This window comes from Drosophila tropicalis, unplaced genomic scaffold (assembly GCF_018151085.1).
Source record: "Drosophila tropicalis isolate 14030-0801.00 unplaced genomic scaffold, ASM1815108v1 contig_1116, whole genome shotgun sequence".
Classification (NCBI taxonomy): domain Eukaryota; kingdom Metazoa; phylum Arthropoda; class Insecta; order Diptera; family Drosophilidae; genus Drosophila; species Drosophila tropicalis.
This window is the reverse complement of record NW_027172485.1, coordinates 97586-112748: the sequence shown is the minus strand read 5'-3', so window position 1 is coordinate 112748 and position 15163 is coordinate 97586. Positions and strand designations below refer to the sequence as shown.

General features: G+C 39.6%; 3 protein-coding genes across 3 annotated transcripts; 2 read left to right on the top strand and 1 right to left on the bottom strand.

Moving 5' to 3' along the window:
• Nucleotides 1–8745: 8745 nt before the first annotated feature.
• LOC137574298 (zinc finger TRAF-type-containing protein 1-B-like) lies at nucleotides 8746–9780 on the bottom strand. The gene has a single exon (XM_068286552.1). It carries the CDS (start codon nucleotides 9778–9780, stop codon nucleotides 8746–8748), a length of 1035 nt encoding a protein of 344 aa, XP_068142653.1.
• A 1630-nt stretch (nucleotides 9781–11410) lies between these two features.
• On the top strand, nucleotides 11411–12599 carry nur (nemuri). The gene has a single exon (XM_068286576.1). The coding sequence runs from the start codon at nucleotides 11987–11989 to the stop codon at nucleotides 12473–12475; it is 489 nt and encodes a 162-aa protein (XP_068142677.1). The 5' UTR covers nucleotides 11411–11986; the 3' UTR covers nucleotides 12476–12599.
• On the top strand, nucleotides 12556–13385 carry LOC137574304 (uncharacterized). Its single transcript, XM_068286565.1, has 2 exons — nucleotides 12556–12946; nucleotides 13000–13385. The coding sequence occupies exons 1-2, from the start codon at nucleotides 12668–12670 to the stop codon at nucleotides 13231–13233; spliced, it is 513 nt and encodes a 170-aa protein (XP_068142666.1). The 5' UTR covers nucleotides 12556–12667; the 3' UTR covers nucleotides 13234–13385.
• The last annotated feature ends 1778 nt before the right edge of the window (nucleotides 13386–15163 follow it).

Genomic DNA, 15163 nt, shown 5'->3' with positions numbered 1-15163 from the left:
TGGATAGCCGGGCCCTTTTTATGGGTGTTGGAATGGAATTTCTTTAGCCTCTTGGTTCCATCATTGCAAGCCAAGTCTCTGCTCAAGGTCAGCTAGTTGCGTCTAATATATAGGAAGCAAAAGTCCAAAAGTTTTGTGACATTTTTCAAGTCTCGAATGCCAATTTAACCGTGTTCTAACAAATCTTAAATGGCTCTTAAATGAGCATTAGTTATCAAGTCAATATATTTTTCGTAAAAAACTTTCTATTGCTATGTGACTAATCGAATAAAATAGTTATTTTCGTTAGTATTTCTGGCTACGATTCTTCTGGCTGGAGAGAAATTTGCTGAGAATCGATGTATCTTAGGAAAATGATATTGATACATAATATTTGGAGCATCTTTTCCATTGTGATTATTTTGTGGCAGTTTAGTCATAGATCAAAATAAATTGACAGCACGAAATGCTAATTTAGGTAGCTGAAATCCCTTTGTCAAACCAAACATTTGAAATCAATTTAGCAGGCACGAAGAAAAACCTCACAAAATCCAAATCGTTTAAAATTCGCCCATCAAATGCTGGCCCCCATCCTCGCCATCTCAAAGACGAAGAAGAAAAAAGAGAAGCCACCGCAGAAAGGCAACATTAAATGCTCCCTGGGGGGCACTCAGCGCTAAACAACTGTTGGACATTTTGATATATAGTTGTCAAAGGAACGACGCTCCTCCACAATAAATGCCAATTTATATTGTGCTTGAGGAAAATAACTTTTCAAATGTCTAACGAATCGAAACGTGATTAATCATTTTGCAGATGACATAATTATGTTGCCACCGGAAAACTGGGCGATGGGTGTTAATGAAATCGTTATTATGTAATGAATATGTTCTAGTTGGTATCGGTACGGGGGCGGGGGCTAAAGTTTTTGCCGTTTTCTTCATTTTCCTCGGTGCTGTTTTCCTCTCGTTTTTTGTGCAACTCGAAAAGTTTTGAACAAAAGTGTTGGATTATTGAGCTGCCTTACCGTTGGTTGTGATAAATTATGTTAATAATGTTGAGTAGGCAGAAGTTGGTAGAAAAGTTTTTGTACAGAAGGCGGAAGGCTCATCCCTTGTCAAGAATCAGGCCACGTTTCAGACCTCCGTCCCTCTGTCGTACCTTTATGCCTCCACCCCTCGTACATATATACTTCTCTTTAAGTAGTTGGCCACACTTTTGCCACCATCCTGCATACTTTATTAATTCACTTAGCAAAGTGTAATCCTATCACGTCAATAAGATTATGGTTTTTCGAGAATCTTTAATATTTTTCTTGTTACCCAAGCTCACCGCCCCTGTCCGCGCCTTGGCCCTCTCTGTGCCCCCTTCATAGTTCATGGTGTTGGGGCCGTTGCTGCTGCTGTTTATGGAAATCACAGGCGCCCTCTGAGTTGGTTGGCTTTGGCTTTTTGCAGTTGGCGTCATGCATAACAATGACTTACTCTCGTCCTTGTCATCCTTGTTGAGTTTCGAATTTCTTTTTTTCTCTTTTCGCCCATCATCCCCGCCCATTGCCCCAGCCCACGTTTCCTGCGGTTTGCCAGGACCACCTCGTTTTTAATATGTGGAAACGTTTATTTTTATTTAACTAGATTTTGTTGTGGGCGCTTTTCGGCTTTTGCTTGTTGGCTTTTATGATTATTAAAATGTTACATATGTTTATTTCTTGCTCACATCTTGAGAGCTTTAATATAATCGCATCTATGTTTGTCGATTGTCGTTAAGGTTTCCTTCAATTGAATTCATTCAAAGTTCGGAAGAAATAACAAAAAGTAGTCTAAGGACCCAACAAACATTCAGCTAGGCAACGTTTCTAAATCGCTAAGCAACTTATTTTTGGGAATTCGGTTTCTCAACTGGAAACTTTAAAGTGTTACCAGTTGCCCAGGCTAACTTCATTTCAACCTACATTTTTAACCGATTAAAATTGCATACTTTTATGAGAATTATATTTGTTTGTTATTAGGTGTTTATGTTTGTTCAATAGACTGTTAAAATGTGCAAAAGAAACGAAAGTTTTGGTTTTTTATAACGACTGAACTTTAACATTTATAAATTCAACTCGTCGAAATCGTCGAATCGACGAAGTCTTCTAAGTAAAGAGACCTTGTAAGTCTTTACTTAAAGAAAATATTTCGTATATTCGTACGAGATCTCTTTACGTAGAAGATTTCGTCCTAACCACGAAGTGATTTTCAACATTTCAAGTAAGAATCTAGAGTCTAGACATACATATTTCGCAGGAATGTATATGTAAGAGTATTCAATTAGTGAATGACTTTATTTTAACTCATAATCGTACTCTTTTAGTGCACATTTTAAAATTAATGTATATGCATTATGACGCTATATGTAACAATATTTTGAGATTGTTCTTGGTTTGAAAAAGATTGCGTCAATAGCTGTGTCATGTGTTTGAACTAAGGAATCGTTAAGAAGAAAAGCAATTACGCAGTTGTCCTGTGGACCATTGAAAACAAAAACAGCAGCAAAAAGAAAAGGAGGAGACCTAGTTATATGTGGAGCTAGCCGAAGGAGTTGCAGGAGGGGCAAGGAGAGAATGTACACAAAAAAGGAAGAAAGCAGAAGCAAAACATGAGCATGTCCGGTGCAATAAACATTCATTACGAATGGCCCAAAATGCCACAAACAGACGAAGGACGATGGCCAGCCAAGAGCAGCAGCTGCCACAGTTGCTTCAGCAGACGGCCAGGAAATCAAAGCACGGACCCACACAAAGCACAAACACACAGACGCAAATACAAGCGCATAGTGCTCTAACAAGGACATGTAACACACAAATACGTTACGCCGGAATTGAACAATAAAATAAATGATATTTGCTCAAGTAGCCAGCCGACTGCTCTCCTTTCTTCCTTTTCTTTAAATTCAATAAAATTTTATGAAAATGCTGCGATTAAGTTGGCGCATATGTGTTACAGGATCGGGAAATCGAAGACGAAGGGCTTGGAAGAAAAAAAGGGTCAAGGCATATTGACTTTTATGACAGCAAGTGAAATGGACGGGGGCGTAAAATGAAAACTATATAATCAGCATTAAAAATGCAACAGCTGCTGCCGTCGCTTATGCCCCCGCTCCTGCCACTGATGTTGCAGCAACACCAGCCATTTCATTTTTGTCTTGCTCCCCAGAAACGTGCTCAGAACAAGTCTAAAAAAGCGGAAGTCGAATGGGATAAAAAAGGGTGTAAAGAAGGAGAAACCAATAAATTCACACTATAAATTTCTTTGCTTATAATTGGCAGTGGCATTTGTTCAAGCGTTCAATTCGATGTTTCTGACCAACAAAAATACGGCTCATACATACACATATGATTGAATATCAAAGTGTTCCGCCAAACTCTTTCATCCAAATATAGCGAAGTGAAAGAGCTACAGTGGCGGATTGGATTGGATTGGATTAATGTCATTAGCTTCAGGTTTCTAATACAAAAAGGTATTCTAATAAAGCGCTTGTTAAAGGTTTGGCTATCATTATGGAGAAACGTTCATTCTGTGGATTTCAGAAAAATAAATACGGTTTCGATTAATGTCTAGTATCTTTAGTAGTTTTTCCTATAGCAATCAATTTTGCTAATATTCAGCCTTCTGAGCGGTTAGTCTCAAAATAGAGTCTCCATTATAATCACTGCCTTAAATTATGTAGATTGTCTTTCGTAGGTTCCTCTATGTGTACTGATGTAATTAGAGTTTCTAGAGTATATTCATTTTTTTGAGAAATAGTGCTTTCCAATTTCATAGTGATTCTACGGGAGCTACAGTAACTATTCAACGCTTTGCGAATTTATTCCGCACTTACTACAATCCTTCAAATTAGACCATCAAGCAATATGAACAAAGAAATTATTTGTGACAGTTTGATTATTGGAACATCTATAAAATCGTCACAATAAGTATTATCTTTTGCTAGACCAGATGCTGCGACGACGGGAGGAACCACCAGATGATTTAGGATAGAATAGTAGAAACAGTAGTTGTGGGTACTTCAGTGTATTTACCCTTGCCACTCTTCGAACCGTGCTTACCCAAGTCGACTGCTTCCGAATTAAGGCGATGTATAGATCCTGAAACTTGTATGGGAAAAATCAATTCCTGATAGGATCCCTACTCTCATCTTCATTCCGATTCCCGATATGTTTGTCAAACGTGAAGTATTTGAGAACACCTTCCGATTACGGTTCAGTCAAGTTAAATTTCCCATTATTTGAAATTTTAATTAAAAATATTTTTATTTATTGTATTTATTTGTATTTTTCCGCTTGTGTTCAGAATGCTTTTTGTTGTTTGTATTGCTTTCCGTATGAAACGCATGTGACAAATGCGTGGCCATAACTTTATTTCCTGTCGCTGGCGCGGTGGGAGGGTGCGTGGTGACCCACCCGACCTGCTTGCCCCACACCTTCCCCACCGTGTGTGACATTTATTACAAAATTTTTAAGGTGCCTGCCCCAGAGTGGAATGCTTGCTAATAAATTGGTTCACATTTCAAATTGGGTAAAATTTGTTGCAGAATAAATCATGCGTTTCGATATGTGTGTATATGTATGTATTGCATTTGAGTTTGATTTCGAAACGCATTAAAGATAGATAAATAGCAAAATTTATTGCCAATGTAATTATTTAAATATATATTTTTTTAATAAGGAAATTTGAAACATATTTCAAATTAAAGTTGTCAGGCGCCAGCGAGAGCGCCTCTGTATATCCTCGGAGATTCATTTGCACCCATTTCAGCAGCTCGTCGAGCCTTCTCCATGCTCCGTATCAGGCACACAAATGAGGCTTGTGTGTTTCCCTTCCAAATGCCTTGCAGCGTAAATTACGCGCATAAAATGAACATTAGATTCATATTTTAATGGAGGAGGCATGAGCAGAGGCATATAAATAAGGGCGAGGAAAAGCCCCACCAACCCCCATTATTCGTTTGCTTGGTAAAGAGGAAAAAAGGTTATGCCAAATAACCTGAAGCTATTCCAAACAAACACACACACACACACAAGTCCTTTCTTCTCTCCTCTCCTGCTAGCTCTGTTTTTGTCTCTTTTTAAATGTGCGTATGTGGTTGTGTGTGTGTGCGTACTTATTTCCATTACAAATGAGCTTATTATATGCTCGAGTCACAAAGCCATTGCGACTTAAAAGGATTTGCATGTGATTAGCAGCAGCACAAAATGTAAACAAAACTCAATTCTTGATCCACAAAACAAAACAGAGGGAAAATCTTTCAAAGACGAAAACTCAACTGTTTGATACCCTCGGTAGACCCGATAATTATCAGATAACGAGTAATGGATTCATTCCAATCTATGTAGGCTAAAAACATTAACGACTCTCAATGCTGTTAAGACTAACTAAACAAGTTAATGGTAATTGTTTTTTATAACAATGTGACTTAATGCGAAGTTGCTACTTACCATAGAAAAGGACAAGTTATTGAGATCGTGAAGTTATCCATATTGGACACTTGCTTATCACCTCAACTGGGAAGACATCACAGGATTATAAGGTATATCTTTTCATGTTGAACGAAGTGGGGAGCAATAATCGAAAAGAATATAAAGTTAAAAAGAAAGAAAATAGGTCCCATTTAGTAGCCCAAAGATTTTCTCTAGTTACTAGCTTGTGGTATTAGTAAACCACAACTTATGGAACGGACTCTATCAAGGATGTGATTAGCTTAATATTAGAATCTGTTAGGACTCGATTTGCCACACTGAAATACTGTAAAGAAAATAAAGTCGTCCACATATGCAGAGAAAAGTAAGTATTCTACAGGGTATCGAATACAAAGACGATTTGTAAGCACTTGAAAAGTTCCATGTGACTTTGCGACTGCGGCAACGTAAGGGGAGGGTGCTTGTTTCTCACATTAAAACAATGAACACATCATAATCATAATTTTTGTTGCCTAATTTCAGGGGCACACGTCGGATGAGTGTGTGTATGTGTGTGGGCTTGGGATTGTTTGTATCAAAATGTTTTCCATAATATAGGCAACGTACAAGTCTGTCTAACCATTATCTGGCCTGCATTTAATGGCCTTGGAATGGCAGATTCAATCGATAAACTCGGTACTGAAATTCATTTGACAGAAGAAGATACTCTCTGACTCCCTCTCTCTCTCTCTCCCTTTATAGACTTGAGCTTTTCGCCTCAATTGCCAGGCATAATGGTCGACGGTGAAGTCGTCTACGTACTTTGCATAAGCGTTGATGGCAAATAGAAAATCTCTTGCAAGTATTCAAAGAAGAATAGGAGAGAAAGATAAAAAGAGAAGAGAAGTCACTGTAATTGAAGCTGACTTGAAAGTGTTGCTCCAAAAAGGCCGAGCAGGTAATATGCAAATTATTGATTATGTTGGCACGGGCGAAATGCTGCTACGCCAAAAAGGAAAACTTAATGCAAGGATTTGGTTGTTTGAATGAAAGCAATGACTTTCAAATAAGCGCAAAAGCGGGGAAAAAATAAAACAGCAGACTCCCCTAAACCAAAGGCACACGAGTCAAAAGTGAAGGACCAGACAGGATTTCTCATGAATGCAGCAGCTTCAACAGCAGCAGCCAACCCATTGAAATAGAAGTTGGCACAAAAGACTAAAAGAACTGAAGTTTAGCTAAAAGCCAAATAAATAAATTTATGTAGGTACGTTCATTCCCATAGAGAAAGTAAGCCAAAGCTGTGACTCTTGTATACACTAACAAATGATGTGAGTTCACATTATTTATCTGCATTTCATTTATCCTTTGGAATCCTTTACCACATACGGAATAAAATTATTTAATATAATAATATATATAGAAATATATTTTCCTTTTCAGCAAAGGAAACAAGTTTTATTAGTCTGGTTCGATCTTCTTTCTAGGTATTCTATAAATGAAGCTATTGCCCAAAGATAATGAATGCACATAAATTATTACTATCAGGATATATCCTATTAGTCCGAGAAACAGAGTATAAAACTCTTCAGAAATTTGGAATCGAAATAAAACTCTGAAGCAAATAAAGGTGAATAGGCAAACAAATGCGAAGGCGGCGATGGAGGGAGACAATGAGAACAATGAGAGCTGGCAATGATGAGGCAAAAGTCAAGTCAAGTTTAAGCACATACATAAACATGAGAGGCCGTAAGTTCACTTGACAGATTTCGTTATTTGGCTTTAAAGAGACGCCCAAATTAAAGATGTAAGGCACGTGTGCCCTAGGCCCGGCGGCTATTAAGCGACACTCAGTCCGCTGAGAGAAAAGCAGAAGTGTGTAGAAAGGGATGCACAGGGAGAGAGTGAGAAAGAGAGAGTAAACTGTGCATAAAACTCAATCAAGTCGAGCGACACACAATACACAAACACACACACACATCAATGGATTTTACATACTAGCAGTACTTACATCAGACCCAGTGCTCCTGCCCTACAGGCATGTCAAGGGATCTGACACGCTCTACTCTCTCTTTTCCCATATCTGGCAAATCCTTGTGCAAGACAATGGCGAAAACCAAAAAGGAAAACGAGAAAACCAAACGAAAAATAAAAGAAAACTTCATGTTTTGGCAACAAAATGTTAGAGAGCATCTTTTTGCCCTTTTGCTGTTTGGGGACAACAAACAACAGGAGAAAAAGTCAAATAACTTAAGCAAATGTGTGAAAGCCCAAAGAGTTTCTGTGCTTGGAGTGCCGGTGAATGGCCCGAAGCAATCGTTGGTGTCCTGCTCAGGCTTAGGCAAACTGATGTTTTAGCTGCACTTGTCTGGCTTAAATTTAGAATTGTCGAAAGTCAGCGAAGGCCAACCGAAACATAAAAAGATTATCATGGCGATAGATGGCCTTCATTTACCAGCGTCAAGCATTCCCTGAAGCTCCTGAAACAAATGAACTAGATATATCATCAACCTGGCGGTGACAATAACTAGACAATGACCAGTTACAAGAGCTGCAGGAACATTCAAAAGTTTTTCCCGAACTCATAAGATTTAGTTAAGACCTTAAACAAGTGTGTTTTTATGTATCAACTCCTGGACCCGTTAGTATTAAATTTTTAGGCCTGTCGAACAGTATAGAACGTTTTTTTCTTTAAATAATATATATTTGTATTATGAATATGTCCTTGTACATCCATTTACCATAAAAGACATACTGAGCTCCATTGAGATAAGCAATCATTTTGATAGCTGATTGGACTGCTTCGCTCCAAAGATGCAGCACTTAAGTCGAAGCAGGCTTACTTTGTTTTCACGACTAAGCTCCGACATTTAGCTACTTCTGGGTTTCTTTCGTCGATCAGGAGGAACTGCAAGGTGTTTATCTGAATCACTTTGAGGAATTGTTAAATGTAAGTTCTGGACAAGATCCTTTTGCTTATATATTTTATATACTGTCTTTTGTGAATTTTGTTTGATTTTAAGTGAATTTCTAAGAGTATTCGGCTTGCCCGATAGGGATGATAGCAAAGACAGCATGTGTTCAAAGGACCAAACGGTTCCTTAATAATATTAATCCCTTTTCCAGTTTTATTGTTATTTCGTATGGTACAGCTTTTGAAGTAGTTGTGGTTATTGACAGGGGACCACTAAGATCTGATCACACATTGCTGCAGTAGAGAAAAACATTAAATGATGTAACTATGTTTTATCGTTCTGATTCTGATCCAAAGATTTTTCGAAAATAATTTTTTTTATACTGTTGTATAAATGTTACTAAAATAGTTCAAACTAGGCGCGAGCAATAAGGAGTCGGGCAAAGAGACCGCGCTCATTCAATAGTTTCAGACACTCTTCCTTAACGTGGCGGTAAATGACATTAACTGGTCCTAGCTTATTCTCGTTTGAGAATCCAAACCGTTCGCAAAGATTCGGCAAGAACGTAACTTCACAATAAGTACCGTGCAACATAGAGTAGCTTAGAACGAACGTAGATTCCACAGAAGAGTCTAGACGCAACCTGAACATAATAGAGCACAGACCATCGACATTGTTGCCAGAAGTATCAACCCTCAGATGCATGGTCCAATGAACATTGTAGGCCTGGAAATGTACTGCGGCCTTGGTTTCATCTCGGGCCATACCCTCGATGATTGGCAAAACTTGCAAGAGTCTCACAGATATGTTGGCTAACTGAGTGAACCGGGAAAAGCGCGTATAATGCTCCCTGTCGGCATCCAATGAAGCTTGACGACGTAACAACGCCTCACGCAGTTCGGCTCCAGTTTTATGGGGGAAGCTGCATTGAGACTCATGGGTTGCCATCTGTGACTTCTTGCCATTCCACTGACAGCCGATGCGCCTATACTTGCAAAAGACTATACTATTTGGACATTCATTCAAAAGGTGTTGGCGAAACGTCGACCGTTCCGTTTTATTACCACAGAACCGGCACACTGTCCGCACTTCCTTTAGAGCGTGCTCCGCAATTAGATTGCGATTGGGAAGATGACGATAGATCCTGACTGAGCAGGTCGGGCAGGTGCCCAGTTGGGGGCCCAGCATCTTGTCAAGCACTCGTATCTGATAGCAGCTGCCACAGATCAAGTGACCATTCTGGCACTGAAAAAGTTCATTTACAGGGACTCTGTGGCACTTGACACAACGCATTAGTTCACAAAGACGGACAGGGTTACCAGCCGAGTCCATGATTGGGCCATCAGGTGTAATCACATTGGTCAGATCAACATCTCCACCCACAGCCATGCTCTCATTATTATTCTCATTTTGTTCGCTTTCTTCAGAAGTTTCTAAGCCTGGATCCATAGCTTGATTATTACTCTTTAACGACAAACAGATTCTGCATGAAAAATAAAATATATAAATAATTAAGGAGATAATAATATTGATATTGAAACTTCCACTACCATAAATCGAATGAATAATTTCATTGGCTAAACAAAGTTAAAATTTCAGTTAAGTCAATGAATACTTGATTTAGTAATTTTAATACCATACACCCATAGGGTGAAAGTTCACAAAATGTATGTATATATTCCTGATCTGCATTAACAGAGTTGACCTTGCCATGTCCGTCCATAAGAACACCTAGATATCGGAGACTATAATAGCTAACCCGGCACTGAACTCATGAAGTGTGCACGGTGATGATGTTAAGTATACTGAAAATACTCGTTATACACTTGGAAAAATTCTATTCAGGAGAGTGCAACGCATGCAACGCTTCTATATTGTCGATCAGCAAGACGAGACGAGTTCATCCAGCCAAGTCCGTCCGTCTGAAGGGACGCAAACTTCTCCTAAATCGTTAGCCCGTTTGACTATTTTATGTTTTACTAAAATCATGTTTGCCTTTGGTTTCCCACATGATTAACCAAATTTAGATTTGACCCCAACTTGGAGCATGTACACACTAAGGTACATATTCCCATTTTTTGTGTCACATATTTAGCATTCTCTTACAACACTTGGAAAATAAGCAGAGAAAATGATTTGGTAAATATCCTGGACTTTTCGCTGCATCCTTTCTTATCACTAGCCATTAAATTCCAGACGAATTGTTCCCCACTGAACAGGCAGGACAATGCAACTCATCTGAGAGTTCTCCTCTTCCTCTCTCACATTCTAACTCTCCCTCGCCCGAAACAGCAAAGAAGGACATGCGAGCTCCTTTGCTGACGTAAATTGAAAATCTTTTGTTCACTTAACCAAAGCTTTTTAATTAATTTTTGAAGAGAAGCTGCAAATCGACGTCAAGGATGGCATGGCCGTGTTAAATTTGAAATTGCAAAAAAATTTGACTTGCCGTCTCTACTAAATAGTCAACAATTGTAAATCATTTCAACAAATGTCAGCCACGTGATTTCCGCAATGGCCTCGCACGTGCCCCAACTAGAGGACCCTCCCACCCACGACAGCAAAAGGTCTTGGCATCGCTTTTAAACACAATAAATACATTTGATTCTTGGGCAAGTTGCCAAATAAATATGTATATGTTTGTATGTACAATGTATTGTAGACGTATATATGCTTCACACTCCTCAAAATGTCCTCGAGAAACTCCCTATTCACTCTATCCCTCACGTCCTACTCCTGGCGCCAATTTGTAGTTCATTTAATGCGCGAGCGAGTAACCAAATCGCTGACGGCTATTTGGTCCGCAGTTTTTAATAGTCGCTCATTGTACGTATTTTGCAATCTCTACCATACATACACTTGAAGAAAATCAGTGGTCGATGATTCATTTCCAACTTCTACAAGGTTCGTGCAATCCTCAAAAAGTAAACATCGTTTTTTGTTAAACACTTCATTCGAAATCGACAGATATAAAAAAAAAAAAACTATATACTAAACTGTATTCCTTGTCAAAATTCTTCTCAATTTGGAAGCTATGGAGTTTTTACAAAACACAAGGATAACTAGTAAAACCAAAGAAGAATATAATATACTTTTCCTAGTGTGCTTGAATCGCGGATGCTCTATTGCACGAACATGACTGCTGCGGCTCCATCTCAGAGATTACCTAACTCAGACATAGGGCCAGGGCCATCGTTCGACTGAATAGTTTTTCTATGCACAATTCGATTATTTACGTTTTTATTCCATTTTAAATGATATTTCCCTTTTGCTGTGGAACCAATTATTTGTGCAAAGGAAGCCATAGGGCAAGCAATTTGCCGGGAAATGAACCATAAGCAATAGATAGGGGGAAAAAGTGCTGCTCTTGTTGGAGCTGCAGTTGAATGTGCCGAGGCAAACAAAAGATCAAATTAATAGCATTCAAGACGACTATGCGGGGCATGAGCAAACAAGCCAACACAGGCGGCAGCTTGAGCAAAGGGGACCGAGGAAAGGTGGCTTAGCATGCTGCAGTTGGTAAACATTTAAACAGTTGCCGTTGCGCCACAAATTAAATTGAGTGGGGGAATCTCGAGAGTATAAAAAGACTCAAAGTAACTCTTCAAAGACATCACAAGAACTTCCGGCTTACTACAACCAGCAAGAACAAAACATGTCACCTAAGTACGCCCTGGTATTTGCCCTAGCGGCTCTTTGCTGCCTGATCGCCTCCACAGAGGCAGCTGCACGTAGCCGTGTGGTTGGTTCTCGTCGCTCCTCGGAGCTGATCGAGAAGAGCGAGGATTCCGATGTGGCCGCTCAAGAGGTCGAGAAGGAGCAGCCAGAAGGTAAAGAAGAGGAAGGAAAGGAAGTAGAAGCTCGCAGTGAAGATGCTGTTGCCAACACCGAGAAAACCGACAACACAGGGAACAAGGACACCATTGTGAGAGCAAACAAGGAAGATGCCCGTGCTCGCCGTCGCGTTGTGCGTGCTGGTCGCCGGGGTCGTCGCGGCGGTCGTCGTGGTGGTCGCCGTTCCCGCAGATCTGGACGCCGTTCCGGTCGTCGCAGCAACCGTAGGCGTGGCAGCCGTCGCGGACGCGCTGGTGTTCGTCGTCGCTCCTCCGTGAAGAGGCGCAGCGGCAAACGCACACAGGGTTAAATGCCATACTCGATATTCCCTCCCTACCATCAAAAAAAACCCCCTGATCTAGAACTGAATCTTGTAAATTATTTAGTAATTGAATAAACATATTTTCACATTTTGACAAACCAAAAACAAAAAAAAAAAAAAAAAACATTAGCATTCAGTATTAGAGATTTAAGTTTGATAATTTTTACAAAAAAATTCGAAATGGATACAAGAAAAAGCCAAGTGACCGAGCACCGCGCCAGTGAAATCCTAAGACAAAAGGAGCTGATTGATGCAAATATGGCCAGATTCTACGAAACCATTGGAAACGTGTCGCGGAGTATGCGAAAAAGTGACTGGTCCTATCTGCAACAGCACTCGGAAGTGCGGGCCATAATTCGAGTCATTATCACTGAGGCCATTAGGCACAACCCCAACAATATCTTCCACTTTGCGGCCGAACTATTTGATTGCGATAACAACGAGTCGCTGGTGGCAAAGGTCCGAAAATGGCAGAGATCGTGTTATTCTTTTTAATATTCGATTTCCCGCAGATCAACAGGCAACTAAAATGGATCGACCAACAGTTAACAGGAGCCTCCTATTCCCCAGTTGACGGTGAGATGCTGTTTAGTGAGTCCAGTGACATCTCCGTAACCGGTAGGAAACACGAATGCGGAGATGGCTTTAAGAAAATGAGTCCCGATAATGTGGACAATTCGGAGAAGTCTTGTGTGGACGCCAAGGATACGATCTGCCCAGAGAATCTCAAGCCTAACTGTTTATAAGTAGTTGCAATTGAGTATGAACATAAATTTGAAAATTCAAAATTCGGAATTGATTTATAAGAGGCTCAAAGTTGTTCCCTAATTTTTGGCTCGAAGAAATTTAATTATTTAATATTATCAACTTAAGACATTAAATTTGGCATTCATAATCATTTAAAAAGTTTTTTACTCAACTTGGCTCATGGTGAACCGAAGTCGGCGAGACTTACTTCATTTGAACATTTTTAAGTCATCTTGAAAATGCACAGGGTCAAGAGTTTAGTCCCATAAAGGGACATATACGTAGAAAGTTTTCAATGGGCTTCAGGACACGTGGAAGCATCGACTTTTGATTATCCTGCACTGAGCGGGTAGTCGAGTATGTTCCATAAGATTTCATGCGCAAAAAACTATACCAGACAATACTTACCCAAGCTGGCAGCTTTAAATGATGGGGATAAAAATGTGAAAGGAGGAAAATGTCAGGCCTGTTTCTCCGCCTCTATTGCAGTCTCCTTTTTCCGAGTTCCCTTTTCTCCTTTCTGTGTATCGCTTTGTCTCTCTGTCTCCTACTGACGACGTGACATGTGACAAGAACTTGCCGCGGCAATGCTGCAACAGCTGCTGTCGTTGCTCAGACTTGGTAAAAATGATGAATGTGCCAATGTTCTCGGTCCTGGGACCCAGCTCCATACACTCTGCCAAAACTTCTTTGTTGGCCATGTTGTGGATGTGGGTGTCAATGGATGTGTATGTGTGTGTGTGTGTCTGTGTGGGTGACTGGTATGCTAGATGGAAAAGTTTTCTGTGGCCATCAAGTTTTAAGTCCATTTTTGGATTATTAGACAACACTTGGTGGAACATCAACGACACTGGATGAGCAAGTTTATCAACACAACAAAAGTTTCTCATAGTGTAAGAACTGATAGAATAAACAAGTGAGATAGAGACAGAGAGAGTAAACGAATGAGACAGGGAACGAATTGCTGAACCTCAAATAGTTTTGTGGGCTGCAGGAAATTAAACTCATGTGATATGTGAAATCGTGATCGTCATACTCGTATATGAACATTTTCAATTATGATGCACTCGAATTTCATTACAAAACTGCATACGTACACAGTTGAGAGGGAGAAATTGAGAAAGAGATAATAGAGAGGGAGAAAGCTCTCAATACGATTGCACCATTTTTAATTAAGCTCCTGTTCCTCCGAGTGTTCAATGATATTTCAATGTAATTTCCTTTTCATCTTCATCGTGTGACATGCCTACAGCCACTGTTAAGCACAGATAGAGATACCTGCTGATAGTGTATCTCAATGCACAAAAGTTGTCCCTTTGTTCAGGCCTATTAAGAAGACAATGAACTTCCATTGTTTGGCTCTTAGCAGCAGAAACATAGACCAAAATGGAGCTAAACATTTAAGGCACGCAACAATAAGCCAGTCGGATAGTGAACTCCATGCTCCTCTGTGCTTAGATCACGAAATGCAAAGAAAGCTGTTCTTGTTGAAGCTGAAAATTTAATTTTCATATGCACAGACCTGGCAGAGGGCGTCAAATAATTATGAATACATATTTGTCCAACGATGTTAAAGTTCTTGTATAATTATTACTTTTATTGTCATCACAACCAGCTTGGAAAGTGAAGCAATAGAAAATTTCATCAAAGTGCAGCTGAATAAATTGTTGTTAAAACGTTTTATGGGTCATCCATTGCAGACTTCGTTTTGTCTTGAATTTACCTAATTGTAAGTGTAAGTCCAAACTGGTTTACCATTCGAATAGTGATGATTTGGATTTCATTAAGCTAAGAAACCCCAAATGCGCTGAACATACTTTCATTCGATTCACATAGACGTGAACTTAACATTTTTCTGTTTATTCCTCGTAGTTTGCTGAGGACAAAAGCAAATTAAGTCGTCATAAGTTAAGTTTAAGAACCAATTAA

What these genes read in the sequence shown, in the direction of transcription:
- nur (XM_068286576.1), top strand. Translation starts at nt 11,987, where the DNA reads ATGTCACCTAAGTACGCCCTGGTATTTGCCCTAGCGGCTCTTTGCTGC.
- LOC137574298 (XM_068286552.1), bottom strand. Translation starts at nt 9,780, where the DNA reads ATGGATCCAGGCTTAGAAACTTCTGAAGAAAGCGAACAAAATGAGAAT.
- LOC137574304 (XM_068286565.1), top strand. Translation starts at nt 12,668, where the DNA reads ATGGATACAAGAAAAAGCCAAGTGACCGAGCACCGCGCCAGTGAAATC. An exon ending in ACGAGTCGCTGGTGGCAAAG is followed by an intron (nt 12,947 to 12,999) that starts GTCCGAAAATGG and finishes GATTTCCCGCAG; the next exon opens with ATCAACAGGCAACTAAAATG.